This window comes from Alternaria conjuncta (genome assembly GCF_024043145.1).
Source record: "Alternaria conjuncta strain BMP 0040 chromosome Unknown scaffold_4, whole genome shotgun sequence".
Taxonomy (NCBI): domain Eukaryota; kingdom Fungi; phylum Ascomycota; class Dothideomycetes; order Pleosporales; family Pleosporaceae; genus Alternaria; species Alternaria conjuncta.
The window spans coordinates 721,417-733,452 of NW_026250093.1; the positions used below are offsets into that span (position 1 = coordinate 721,417).

At 52.7% G+C, this 12,036-nt stretch overlaps 5 protein-coding genes across 5 annotated transcripts; 2 read left to right on the plus strand and 3 right to left on the minus strand.

The window, feature by feature from the left end:
- Positions 1–234: 234 nt before the first annotated feature.
- J4E85_003068 (uncharacterized protein) lies at positions 235–1,396 on the minus strand (the record flags this gene model as incomplete). Its single annotated transcript, XM_051467341.1, has 5 exons — positions 235–777; positions 833–866; positions 915–986; positions 1,036–1,123; positions 1,183–1,396. The coding sequence occupies 5 exons, from the start codon at positions 1,394–1,396 to the stop codon at positions 235–237; spliced, it is 951 nt and encodes a 316-aa protein (XP_051328500.1).
- A 346-nt stretch (positions 1,397–1,742) lies between these two features.
- On the minus strand, positions 1,743–4,295 carry J4E85_003069 (uncharacterized protein; the record flags this gene model as incomplete). Its single annotated transcript, XM_051467342.1, has 1 exon — positions 1,743–4,295. The coding sequence occupies one exon, from the start codon at positions 4,293–4,295 to the stop codon at positions 1,743–1,745; it is 2,553 nt and encodes an 850-aa protein (XP_051328501.1).
- A 2,049-nt stretch (positions 4,296–6,344) lies between these two features.
- On the plus strand, positions 6,345–7,604 carry J4E85_003070 (uncharacterized protein; the record flags this gene model as incomplete). Its single annotated transcript, XM_051467343.1, has 1 exon — positions 6,345–7,604. One exon carries the CDS (start codon positions 6,345–6,347, stop codon positions 7,602–7,604), a length of 1,260 nt encoding a protein of 419 aa, XP_051328502.1.
- A 902-nt stretch (positions 7,605–8,506) lies between these two features.
- On the plus strand, positions 8,507–9,229 carry J4E85_003071 (uncharacterized protein; the record flags this gene model as incomplete). Its single annotated transcript, XM_051467344.1, has 2 exons — positions 8,507–8,820; positions 8,851–9,229. 2 exons carry the CDS (start codon positions 8,507–8,509, stop codon positions 9,227–9,229), a joined length of 693 nt encoding a protein of 230 aa, XP_051328503.1.
- A 92-nt stretch (positions 9,230–9,321) lies between these two features.
- On the minus strand, positions 9,322–11,297 carry J4E85_003072 (uncharacterized protein; the record flags this gene model as incomplete). Its single annotated transcript, XM_051467345.1, has 4 exons — positions 9,322–9,378; positions 9,428–9,583; positions 9,630–11,120; positions 11,187–11,297. 4 exons carry the CDS (start codon positions 11,295–11,297, stop codon positions 9,322–9,324), a joined length of 1,815 nt encoding a protein of 604 aa, XP_051328504.1.
- Between the last annotated feature and the right edge of the window lie 739 nt (positions 11,298–12,036).

Here is a 12,036-nt window from a genome sequence, read left to right on the forward strand (position 1 = left end):
CCCATCACTGGTCGCATCAAACCCCAGAGATACGAGGCTGAATCTGCACTCACAATTTGTTAACATGATTTCCCCGCAATTATACTTCTTTTGCTACTGGCGCTGTTAGCTTCCCATCTAAACAAGCACAGATTAACGTGGATCATTCAAGGAGGTATTCTGCAAGTAAGGCATGTAGTCCAAGTAGCATAGCAAGATGCTCTGATGTCATTTTATTCGTGCAAATCTTCCGTCTTATGACTTGTCCTTCATGGCTCTCAGCGCTCCCATGACATCGATAGGCTCAGTCTTGCCAGTAACCTTCTGGAGTTCGGGGTCATCGACGCGCATGAATACGTTGTGCTTCTTCTCGTCACCTATCGTGAATTTGCCCTGCGTCTGCTTGTTCTCTTGTGAGAATGTGTCGAGCTTCTTGATGGCATCGTTGTTCAGCACACTCTTGGCAAACTTGACATTGCCCTTCGTGTACTCATGCCCAGGGTAGACCTTTGTATCATCTGGAAGAGCCGCTAGGGTCTCATTCAGAGCCTTGTGCATCTGTTCTGGAGTGCCTTCGAAGAATCGCCCGCAACCACCAATGAACAGTGTGTCTCCGGTAAACACGGCGCGATCGTTGCCGTCTTCGAAGTAAAAGCATATGCTGTCCTGTGTATGGCATGGTGTGTGGAGCGCTTTGACGTTGATGGAACCGATTTTGAAGGTACTGTTGTGGCTGGGGGTTTCGGAGACTTTGTCGCAGTCACGACCGCCAATTACAGGTAGGCCGAATGCCTTGATCTGGGAGGACGGTTAGCTGATAACTTCCACCCTGCTTGCTTCTTCCTAAACTTACTGTATCCACGTTGCCTCCTGCATGGTCTCCATGGCTATCCGATACGTCAGCAAAGTCGCATTGTGTAACGCGGTTGCCCTACTGGTGAGTGTTGATGATTTTGGTCAGCTTGAGACCTCCGGTGGTAGTCTGTTCCCGCAGCACGGGTAGAACTCTACAGTCGAATCAGCTAGGCACCTTCTTCTCTTTGTCTCCTAGCGTACTCTGGAGGGTTGGCAGGGTCAATGATAACGGCTTCTTTAGTCTTGTCGTCTGAGACTAGGTAAGCATAGTTGTTGCCCGAACCCTCCCCTGATTAGTGAGTTAGAATGTGTCTGATGGCTCGAGATACTCCATCAGGGTGCTCGTACACATGGGGATTGATTGGATATGCATGGCGCGTGCAGCTGGAGACGATGGCTGCTTGGCGTCAACTTCCAATTCGAGATTGTGGAAGCAATAACTCGCACTTACCTTGGCAAAAGTGCGACAGATTGATACTAGCGAGGATCGTTTGATGGTTGCAGTAAACACGCTCATGAGGAAGACACCGAACAGAAATTGGCGGAGAGTTGAGGAGGCCATGGAGCTCTGCGAAGGCCGAGGTGATGATGACGTTATCGCTCGTTATCGATAAGATACCGTCACGTGAGAAGCGGCCCACTACCAAACGCGTCGAGCTGTGCCGGACGCGTTCGCCCCAAAGACACGATGCATCCTAAATGGCGCGGCATGCGGCACAAATTCTTTATCACAACAAGCGATCAGGCACGACGCGTTTCAACGAGGAGATCTTCCAATACAGTATCTACCATGGAACTAATGGTACCCATACGCCTGACAAACACCTAAACCAAACCTTGGAACCCAGCCACGCCATTTCGATGCTCATGTACAGTCATAACAATCGTCCAACATTACAACGTCCCAACTACAGCAGCGCCTTCAGCCTCTTCTGCAGCTCCGGCTTCTCGGATGATCCCTCGCCCCTCAAGCGCTGCTCCTGAGGATCGTGCAATGGATCGCGAGTCACTGTGGCCTTGATCTTCTTGCCAAAGTACTCAATCTCCACGGTCTTCCCTTCACTCACAGTGCTGGGTAGCCATGCGTACGCGACAGGCTTGCGTACCGTGTAGCCGAAAGCGGCGCTGGTAACATAGCCGGCTCTTTGACCTTCCACGAAGACAGGCTCCTTGCCCAGAACCACCGAACGACCGTCGTCGACCGTCAAGCATCGAAGTCGCTTAGACGCTGCCTTCCTCGAAAGCTGCTCCAGCGCAGCCTTGCCAACATAGTCCGCCTTCTTGTCCATCTGGATCGCGTACGTCACGCCGGCCTCCCAAGGGTTGTGCTCAGAGGTCATGTCGGAACCCGAGGCTCGGATGCCCTTCTCGATTCGCAGTCCGTTGAAGGCAGCGCGGCCAGCAGCGACTAGACCGTGGGGCTTGCCGGACTCCCACAATATGTCCCAAAGTCGCTGGCCATACTCAGGTGTGGTCTGAATCTCCCAACCAAACTCTCCGACGAACGACTTTCGGAACATGGTGACGGGAACTCCAGCTATGCTTGTCTTCTTCACCCCCATGTACGGCAAGCCTTTGTTGCTGTAGTCATCGGAGCTCACCGTGCGAATGACGTCGCGTGCGCGGGGACCCCAAAGACCAAGGCAACATGTGCTTCCAGTGATGTCTCGCACCTGAGCCCACTGACCGGATGTGTGCTTGTGTTGACGGCGAGCTTCGCGCGTGAGGTAGGCAAGATCGGTCGCTGTGTTTGCACCTACTTGGAAGAGGTCCTCCTCGATTCTCGAAACGAAAATGTCGCTCAGTACGCCACCGTGGCCGTTGACGAGTAGCGTATGGGTGATGGCGCCGGGTTGCTTAGAAACGTCACTGGTCGTCAACCTCTGGAGCAAGTGGACGGCACCAGGACCTGACACCTCGAACCTGTGGAAGGTTGTCATGTCGTACAACGCTACTGCATTCCGTGTCTTCCAGGCCTCCGCCGCGGCAATCGGTGAGTAGAACTTGGACGACCAGGCGTCCCGATCAACAGGCTTCCACTCTTCCGGTAGTGTGTTGACCAAGCCTGCGTTCGCTTCGTACCAGTGTGGACGCTCCCAGCCCCCTACCTCCAAGAAGAAGGCGCCTTGTTCCTGTTGTCGTGCGTAAAATGGGCTGACGCGAAGGTTGCGAGGGTTCTCTTTCGGCGCGAGAGGGTGGATGATGTCGTAAATCTCGACGAAGTTCTGTTGCGAGGTTTCGCTAACGTATTCTGGGCTCAGCTGGACTTCCTCGAATCGTGTCAACTCACACTCAGCAATGTCGACAGTTGAACGGCCCTCTGTAAGGGTCTCTGCTACAGCCCGAGCCACACCGGCCGAGTGTGTCACCCACACGGCTTCGGCGACCCAGAAGTTGTCGAGATTGGGAGCTTGTCCAACGACGGATCCACCGTCTGGCGTGAAAGAGAAGATACCGTTGAAACCGTCTACGATCTCAGTGTTGCGCAGTACCGGAAGCAGCTCTTTGGTGGCCTTCCAGGCAGGCTCAAAGTCTTCGGGTGTGAAGTCCAAACGAGAAGGCATGTGCTTCTCATCGACATGTTTGGGTGTCACGCCCAAGTCTGAAGCCTTGACGGGCATCGGACGGTGGCCATAGTACCCAATACCAAACTGTTCGCCATGCTCTCGGTAGTATAGGTCTTGGTCCTGGTGTCGTAGGATCGGCAGCTCGGCGTTCATGGCGTTGATCTTCTTGTTGACTTCGCGGTTCTCGAGACCGGGGACAGCTGTAGTCTTCGCGTACTGGTGCCCTAGAGGAAGGAGAGGAACCTTGAGCCCAATCATAGCTCCAATCTCTACGCCCCAGAATCCAGCACACGATACAACTATATCCGCTGGTACAGAACCGTTGTTGGTCGTCACACCGGTGACACGGCCGTCCGCTTGCTCGATTCCGGTAACGACGGTGTGCTCGAGGTACTTGACGCCGGCGTTGCGCGTGTTTTCGATGAGGATCTGTGTCGCACGAGCTGCTAGCGCTAGGCCATCGCTTGGAATGTGAAGACCACCTAGCACCATGTCCTTGTTAAGGAGAGGGTACCTCTCGAGACATTCATCGGGACTGATCAAGTTTGCCTCGATACCCCATGATTGCGCATATCCGTGTTTGCGCTTGAGCTCCTCCAGTCGTTCTGGAGTCGTCGCAATTTCCAAGCCACCCAACTGGTTGAAGCAGTTCTGTCCGTCTTTCTCGAGCGCTTGTAGCTTTTCGACCGTGTACTTCGCGAGTAAGGTCATCGTTTTGGAGGGATTGGTCTGGAAGACTAGGCCGGGCGCATGCGATGTTGAGCCACCGGGCATGCTCAATGGACCCTGCTCAACGACGGTGATGTTGTTCCATCCTCGTGAAACCAGCTCGTCAGCGAGGTTAGTGCCGACAACGCCGGCGCCGATAATGACAACGCGCTGGGAGGTCGCCATTGCAAAAGAGTTGAAAAGTATGGAATCGGACAGTTGGTTTCCCAAGGCTGTAGGTCGAACTCCTCTTAAAGCTGCTTGCACTCGCGATAACGGACCATTTCACTACGCTCTGCCATAATAGGAGCCGAAACTAAGCGCAGCGCAAACTTCAATTGGCAAAATAATTCCCATGGTGTGGCCAACGGCAGCGTGATGCACGGAAGCAGCCCACCGCCCCGCATGCGATACTTACGACATTGGTGGGGAAGATGCCAGTCGTGGACGTAGGGTCCTGATGTCCATTTTGGGATTAGTGATTATGGTGCGGACGCATGGAGGCAAATCGTCTCGGGACTACAATAGCCTGCAACAACCCCGCCTCGCGTGTGCGCAACACCATCCAGTCTTTCTCACGATCTTTGCTCCAACCCAAAATTCGTCTCGTTTGATATCAGACCTGGATTTCAGGTGAGTATGCATAGTATGGAGAGCTTAGCATGCTTTTCCCGTCAATCGAACCTCATGCGGCTCTCGTGCCGCAAAGATTCACCGATCTTGCTCGCTACAATATATCATTGTAACAAGGATAAGCGTTGCTTCAACATTGAGGGTGACTTTCCGCCATCAAACCTTGCGCCAACCCATCGCGACCCACAAAGCCGGTGTGAAAGACACTAGGCCTTGAAAGCGTGGCAACAAAAGCCATGCGACAACAACCCTCCCGGACCCAGCCTCGATCCTACGGGGCTTCTCGAGAGCACAAACCCCTTTTAATCGGCAACTGCACTGCACCACGTGCAGAAAGGCAGACCCATCTGGACCATGATGCCGACCCGTGTGGTGTCACCCACATCGCATGCCCTCGATCACTGAGTCGCGCCCAGAGCAGTCTTCGCAATGGACTCACCTTGAAGTTGTCTCTGGTTGCGTTCATCGATGAGTCGATGCTGCGAGACAAGCGACAGCTTATATCGCCAAATCACCCCAGACGCCTACAGTGTTGGGGCAGGCCCAACGTAACACCTTGCTGCGCTGTCAGCACCAGCCGGCAAATTCACGACTGCGATTGCCAAAAGCACCCAAACCCTCCCGATTACTCTCCATATCGTCAGGAGGGGTAGTGACACGCGAGCTGCTGCGGTAACCGTCCACGAACAGGGGCGCTTCCATCGAGACCAGTGACGCTTTGCTGTCGTATGCGTTGCGCGAGTCGTGTGGCATCATTCGCACTCAATGACAACGCGCTCAACGGTGCGTGTGCTCCGACGTTCGCTCTATACCCTCGATCAGAGTATCATGGGCTATAGTCCAGCAGACGTTATCAGCTGCGGTACTACATCCAAGCCCGACAGCTCATCAAGATAGCATCGCTATCTCGATATCTCGACGATAACAGCTGCGATCAACATCTTCAGTGAAGATTTTCGATAAGAGCGCGATAGCACTTGGATAATGCGACCGTAATAGTCCCGCCAGAACTTGGTGGTCGCAGTCTGATCGCGCCTTGGGCTGGCGTCCGTTGTCCGCATTTGGAAATCAGATCCATTCAAGTCCGTGCCAACATGAGGGGCAATGACGAGAACGGTCTGTACGTTCAGTCACCATGATATTCTCCTGCATTGTATGCACAGTCAATGAAACTACTCTGGGGTAATACGACGCTGCCCAGTCATATGACGCCGTTGAGCTCTAGCACAGCATTCTAGAATGTTGAATTGATCACGATGGCAGAACGTGCGGTAACGGAGAGACGTCAAAAATAGTCAGGTTGTGTGGCGCTTGACGGTCACCTGCAGCCGAATTACGTTCCCACGTCCCACTGGTTATCGCTCCTCGGGCGCGAATGGAAGCCATAACCCCATGGGGACTTAGTTGTTTGTCTTACTTGATAAGAGTGAGGAGTTAAGAACCTCGAGAAGAGGGTATAATAACGCCTGCGACATCCTCAACCTGACGTCCATCCTCTCTACCAGACTTGCCAACACACAATCGTGGTCGCTTCCAATTACCTTTAGCACTCCACTATCCTGCAACAAGCATAACATCACATTTCAACACACATCCTTCACAATGGTCGGGTCACTCCTGAGCTACCTTGGCTTTGGCGGCTCAGCCGCCGCCCAGGCTCCACCTGAGAACCAGCCCGTACGGGCCCTCCCCGCCAACTGGTATACCTCTGAAGAGATGTACCAACTCGAGCGACGCGCTATCTTCACCCGAAGATGGCTCATTCTTACCCACAAGTCGCGACTCGCCAACCCTGGCGACTTCCTTCGCTACAACGTCGCCAACTACGACATCGTCGTCTCCAAGGACCGGTCCGGCAAGATCAACGCATTCCACAACGTATGCAGACACCGCGCGTATCCCGTAGTTGAGAAGGATGATGGCAATGCTAAGATCTTCTCCTGCAAGTACCACGGCTGGTCGTATGGCCTCAACGGCAAGCTCGCGAAGGCGCCGGGATACCAAGAGCTCCAGAACTTCGAGAAGGCCAAGAACGGTCTCTTCCCAATTCACACACGCATCGACCGCAACGGCTTTGTCTGGATCAACATGGATGCGAAGAAGGAGCCCGAGGTATCATGGGAGTCACAGTTCGACCACGTCGACGAACAGGCGCGCTTCGGTCAGTTCAACTTTGACGACTACGAGTTTGACCACACCTGGAACCTCGACGGCCCATTCAACTGGAAGATTCTCGCCGACAACTTCAACGAGTGCTACCACTGCAAGAGCACACACCCCGATCTCACAACAGGTTTGATCGACCTCGAGAGCTACGACGTCTACTGCTCGGCCGACCACATCCAGCACGACCCCAAGACCCCTCAAGACCGCAAGGACCTCGGCCAAGAGATCTGCTCCACGTACTGCTTCCCCAACGCCTCCTTCACCGTCACAAAACACTTCCTCTTCATGCAGAAGTTCATGCCCAAGTCACCTACCGAGTCAGTCATGTACTACGAGGTCTGGCGCAACAAGCACTCGAACGACGAGGACTTCAACCTCATTAGCGACACCTACAAGCGCGTCATGGGCGAGGACAAGGTTCTATGTGAGCGTGCGCAGAAGAACATCGAGGCTGGCATCTTTGTCAACGGTGAGCTGCACCCACACATGGAGAAGGGCCCACTCTTCTTCCAGAAGCGATGTCGCGAGATCGTCATGGAGCACGGCGCGAAGGAGAAGAAGGCCGGTCAGAAGATCTGGCCTGCTAAGCAGCAACTCGAGCCTACTGGTGCCTCGGCCATCAGCAAAGAGATGGAGGACTTCTGCGAGGGTCTTGCTTGTGGCAATGACAACGAGAAGAGCGACCTTGCTTGGTAAGCAAAGTCTTGACTATCACGATTCATGATGCATGGCCTTGGTGTTTGGGTGTTATGAGTACTTGAGGCTTTGAACTCGTACTCTGGGGTTTGTTGTTTGACAGCATTCTTTGTAATGACTCTTAGCGATGATTTCCATAGCGCATCTATTCCCTCCCTTTCTCTATGTAGAATCCATCTTTATGCCTTTGCTACACAACGTCTTTGGCTCTTTTTGGTGACACGCATTTGCGGGTATAGCTTTGACCCTGTGTGTTTCTTCCTTTAGCATGACGTATCAGTATCTCTATCCATTCTCTTCCCCACATGAACACATCTGCGCGTCGCATGCCAGATCTGCATCGCCGTTAACGGACGTTTGATATCGCACGGTGTTTCGGTCCTATTTGGGAAAGATTGTGCGCCGACCAATCGGATGCATTGGTGCTACTTGAGATAGCCGCTTGGGCTGCGAACGATGCGATAACAGTGATGGTTCAGATGAGCTGATGATGGCGCATGAAGAAGTTGAGTGATTAGTATGGTGACGGTTCTTTGACTAAAGATGAAGGCACCGATATTCTATGACGGGAGCTCTATCTCACGGGACGGAGTCAACCGTTACGATGCACCCATCTCTGTGGAGCTCTTCCCGGCGTCACACAATTACATGTGGTCATCATGGGGAAATGATGAGATATCGCCATCGTCTTAGTCGTATTACGCAAAACGCCATGTGTGCGATCGCAAGCATGGCGAATGTCACGTTACGTGATGACGTAATCAGTGAGCAAAACACACCCTGATGGCGCGCGGGGCGTGCTTGACGTACCTCGCATGTATGTAGAGCCTCATCACGACGAAGACTTGACATCTCAGCGAAGCACCACGATCAAAGCATCCGCATCAGCCAAGTCTGGTACCATGTCCGGAGCGAAGCACATCGTTTTCGATATAGTTGGCACGCTTGTGTCGCACGAGCATTTCTATGCCGTCATCGACCAACGCCTGGGCCCCAAACTTCAGGCCAACAACATCTCCGCACGTCTCCTTGGTTTCGCTTGGTTAGAGAGCGCGGAGCGTGAGTACACCTACCTCTCGATTTCGGGCTCTTACGTACCTTTCGCGAAGGTCTTCGAATCCATCTTCTTCCGCTTCCTGCATTTTGCTGGCGTAGCAGAGCCGCGCAGCGTCGCGACCGAGGAAGATGTGAAATATTTCATGCAAGAGTATAGGAAGTGCGAAGTCTGACTGGGTGCAAAGGAAAGTGTGGACATAATGAAGAAGGCTGGCTGGACAGTCTGGGCGTTCACTAGTGGCGACCGTCCAAGAATTATGGGCTACTTCGAAAGAGGCAACATTGACATCGACAACAACCATATTGTGACGTGTGACGACGTTGGTGTGGGAAAACCGGATCTCAAGGCGTACGAGAAGCTGATAGAAAAGATTGGTGTTGACAGCAAAGCTAGTGATCTTTGGTTTGCGGCTGCACACGCTTGGGATGTAAGCGCAGCGGGTAGGGCAGGGTTCAAGACAGCGTATTGCTCGGTGTTGGAGAAGGAGGCATTAGACGATGTGTTTGGCAAGATGGACGTTGTTGCTGCAACGCTGCCCGAACTTGCAGAAAAGGTGACTTCACAGTGAGAAGTAATGATAGCGGACGATATGTTGCACTTGGGTTTGAATCTCTCAATTAACGCGATGGAGTTGTCTAGTACGGCTTCTGCGCGCGCGACCTACCGGCTGCGCTTGATGTCGTCGGCAATCTTCTCTGCCAACGCGTATATCGTACTCTGGTGGAAAGTCAGTGATGCACAGATGAGACGGAACAAGATGACATACCTGTGGATGTCCGGGAGGCAATAGTGCGAATGAACTAGCATCGACAACCCTCAAACCGGTCACACCAATAACCTTCGCCTTGCTATCCACGACTGCATCTGGATCGTCAGTCTTTCCCATCTTGCACGTGCAAGAAGCGTGCCACACAGTCATCAACTGCTATCGTTAGTACATGCAGGTTCGGTAGACTTGGCAGACTTACAGTATCGCGAACGGTGTTGAGGATTTGCTCATCGGTCTCAATCTTGGGTCCAGGGAAGTATTCTTTCGTATCCGCAAGACCAGCCTTCATGGCGTCTGTAGCAAAGGCTTGACGCATGCGCTTGTAGGCTGCAACTGCGAGGGCTTGATCAGTGGGGTCAGTCAACCAGCCCGGGTCGATCGAAGGGAGCTGAGCTGTGCTAGAGCTTGTGATGGTCACTGAACCACGGGAGAGGGGCGCAACAAGAGCGCCGAGAATGGACGCGTATTGGTAGCCGTCCTTGGGCTGGCTTGCGAAGAGATTGGAGAAGTCACCAATATAGCCGGGTGCAGAGAGGTATTCGATCTCGGGCCAGGATGCAGGGAACTGGTCCAGCGCTGCGGCAGCTTCTGAAGAGATAAGGCTGCGAGGAGCCTTTTCCCAGGCTAGGAAGTCGCAGACGGGATTGGTGAGGGGACCCTTCTTGAGCAGGCCATAATCGAATGCAAATTGAGCGCCGACATAAAGAAGGTCATTGGCGAGTTTCGTGAGCGTCTGGACTTTGTAGCGGTAGGTTGGACCGAAGAAAATGTGATCTTGCATATTCTGACCAACACCGCGGCGGTCAGCAAGGACGGGAATGTTGAACTTCTTGAGCTGTGCAGCAGGCCCAACTCCAGAGACCATAAGCAGCTGAGGAGACTGGAAAGCACCGGCCGAAAGGATCACTTCACGCTTTGCGGTAAGGACGATTCCAAGGGGTAACTGGACACCAGTGGCACGCTTCTCGCTATTGAAGATGATCTTCTCGGCGCGAGTCAGTGTGTACACTTTGAGGTTAGGACGACTCTTCGCAGCCTCGAGAAAGGTTGTTTGGCTCGACGCGCGCTTCTGGGTGCCGGGCGTGATCGTCGAGCTACAGTACTGAGCTCCCATGAGTTCTCCAGAGTTGAAGTCAGGCCTAGTCTGGATTCCAATGCCGTTCATACCTCCTTCCATGTAGCTTGAGAAAGGTCCAGCGTAGTTCGCGTAGGAGACATCCAGAGGCCCGCCGCTGGCATCGAAGGCACTCGCGACGTATTCGGCCGAGCCATTGCTTGCACGAAGCTTGGTGTTGGGTGGTGTAAACTTGACGGACTTCTTGAAATACGGCATCAGGTTGTCGAAAGTGTACGAGTCGTCTCCGACTTCGTCTGCCCAGCGTTGGTACGAGCCGCGATCGCCCCGCTGGTAGATCATGAAGTTTCGAGCCGAGCTTCCACCCAGGCACTTTCCTCGCGCGTACTTGATTCGTCTACCATTCGCGCCGGCTTGAGGGGCGGTAATGAAGTTCCAGTCCACGAGAAGGTTCTGATCTAACGGGCTGGAGCCCGACCACAGAACATCTCCAGCTGGAGTCGACGACAAAAGCGGATTCGCGATCTGATAGAGAGCACCGGCCTCAATGACAGCGACCTTCATGGTGCTGTCTTCAGACAACCGATTCGCAAGTGTAAGGCCCGCGGTACCACCCTTTACTACGTGTTAGCGCAACCAATTCTTTACAGGCTGGCGCAAGCTGGAATAGCCACAACTTACACCGATAATAACATAATCGAATTCAGCATTCTGTCTCTTCTCGTGGTCTGCAACTGGTACAGCAGAGACCAGAGAAATTAACAAAGTAACGAGTGAAAATGAAGTGCGCATGATGACGGGGGCTGGAAGATCAAGAAGACGCAGTGTCCTGATGATACCATATTAAACCTGGCGATCATCTTTACTATATACGCGCTTTCGCTCCTTCCAAGTCCTGGGCAATGCTAGTGAGGTCCGAATGTAGGACTGAACCACAAACTATGACTTTTCCGCGATCTTGGAAACCACGTTAAGTTGGAGCAGTCGCAAACTACAACACCCCCAGACCTGGTCTGGAGAGCATGGCACGATAAAAGGCTGAGCTCAATTAGGTCTAGAGTAAGGGTACCTAGCTACTTTGAACGGAAGATCACCCGACAAGCTTTTTAACCCAGGCTGCTCGCTCGGCTGCGTCTGCCTACGAAACATTGGCTTCTATTATACGGACACTCAGCGAGCGTGAGATGCTTTTCAGGTGGTCGAAGCTCGAAGCCACAAATTATACTTTATTTGGAGGCTTCAGATGTCCCAAAGAGCCGAGGCCAAATTGGCAAGCTTCCCTATAATTACTTGGGTGTAAGTGCGTATCAAGCCCCTATCCCTAGAGACAGCCGTTTGGAGCCGAATTTAAGTACCGCCTGCGTGCGCTATAGAATCTGTGCCTAATATTACGCTGCAGAAAACGTTAAAGCATGCCTATAAGCTTATTAATTACTAGTCTACTTAATTTACTTATTACTCTTACTTACTTTAAACTTTAACTAAAATATATTTTACTTACTTTTATACTTTTTTCTAAAATTTATTTATA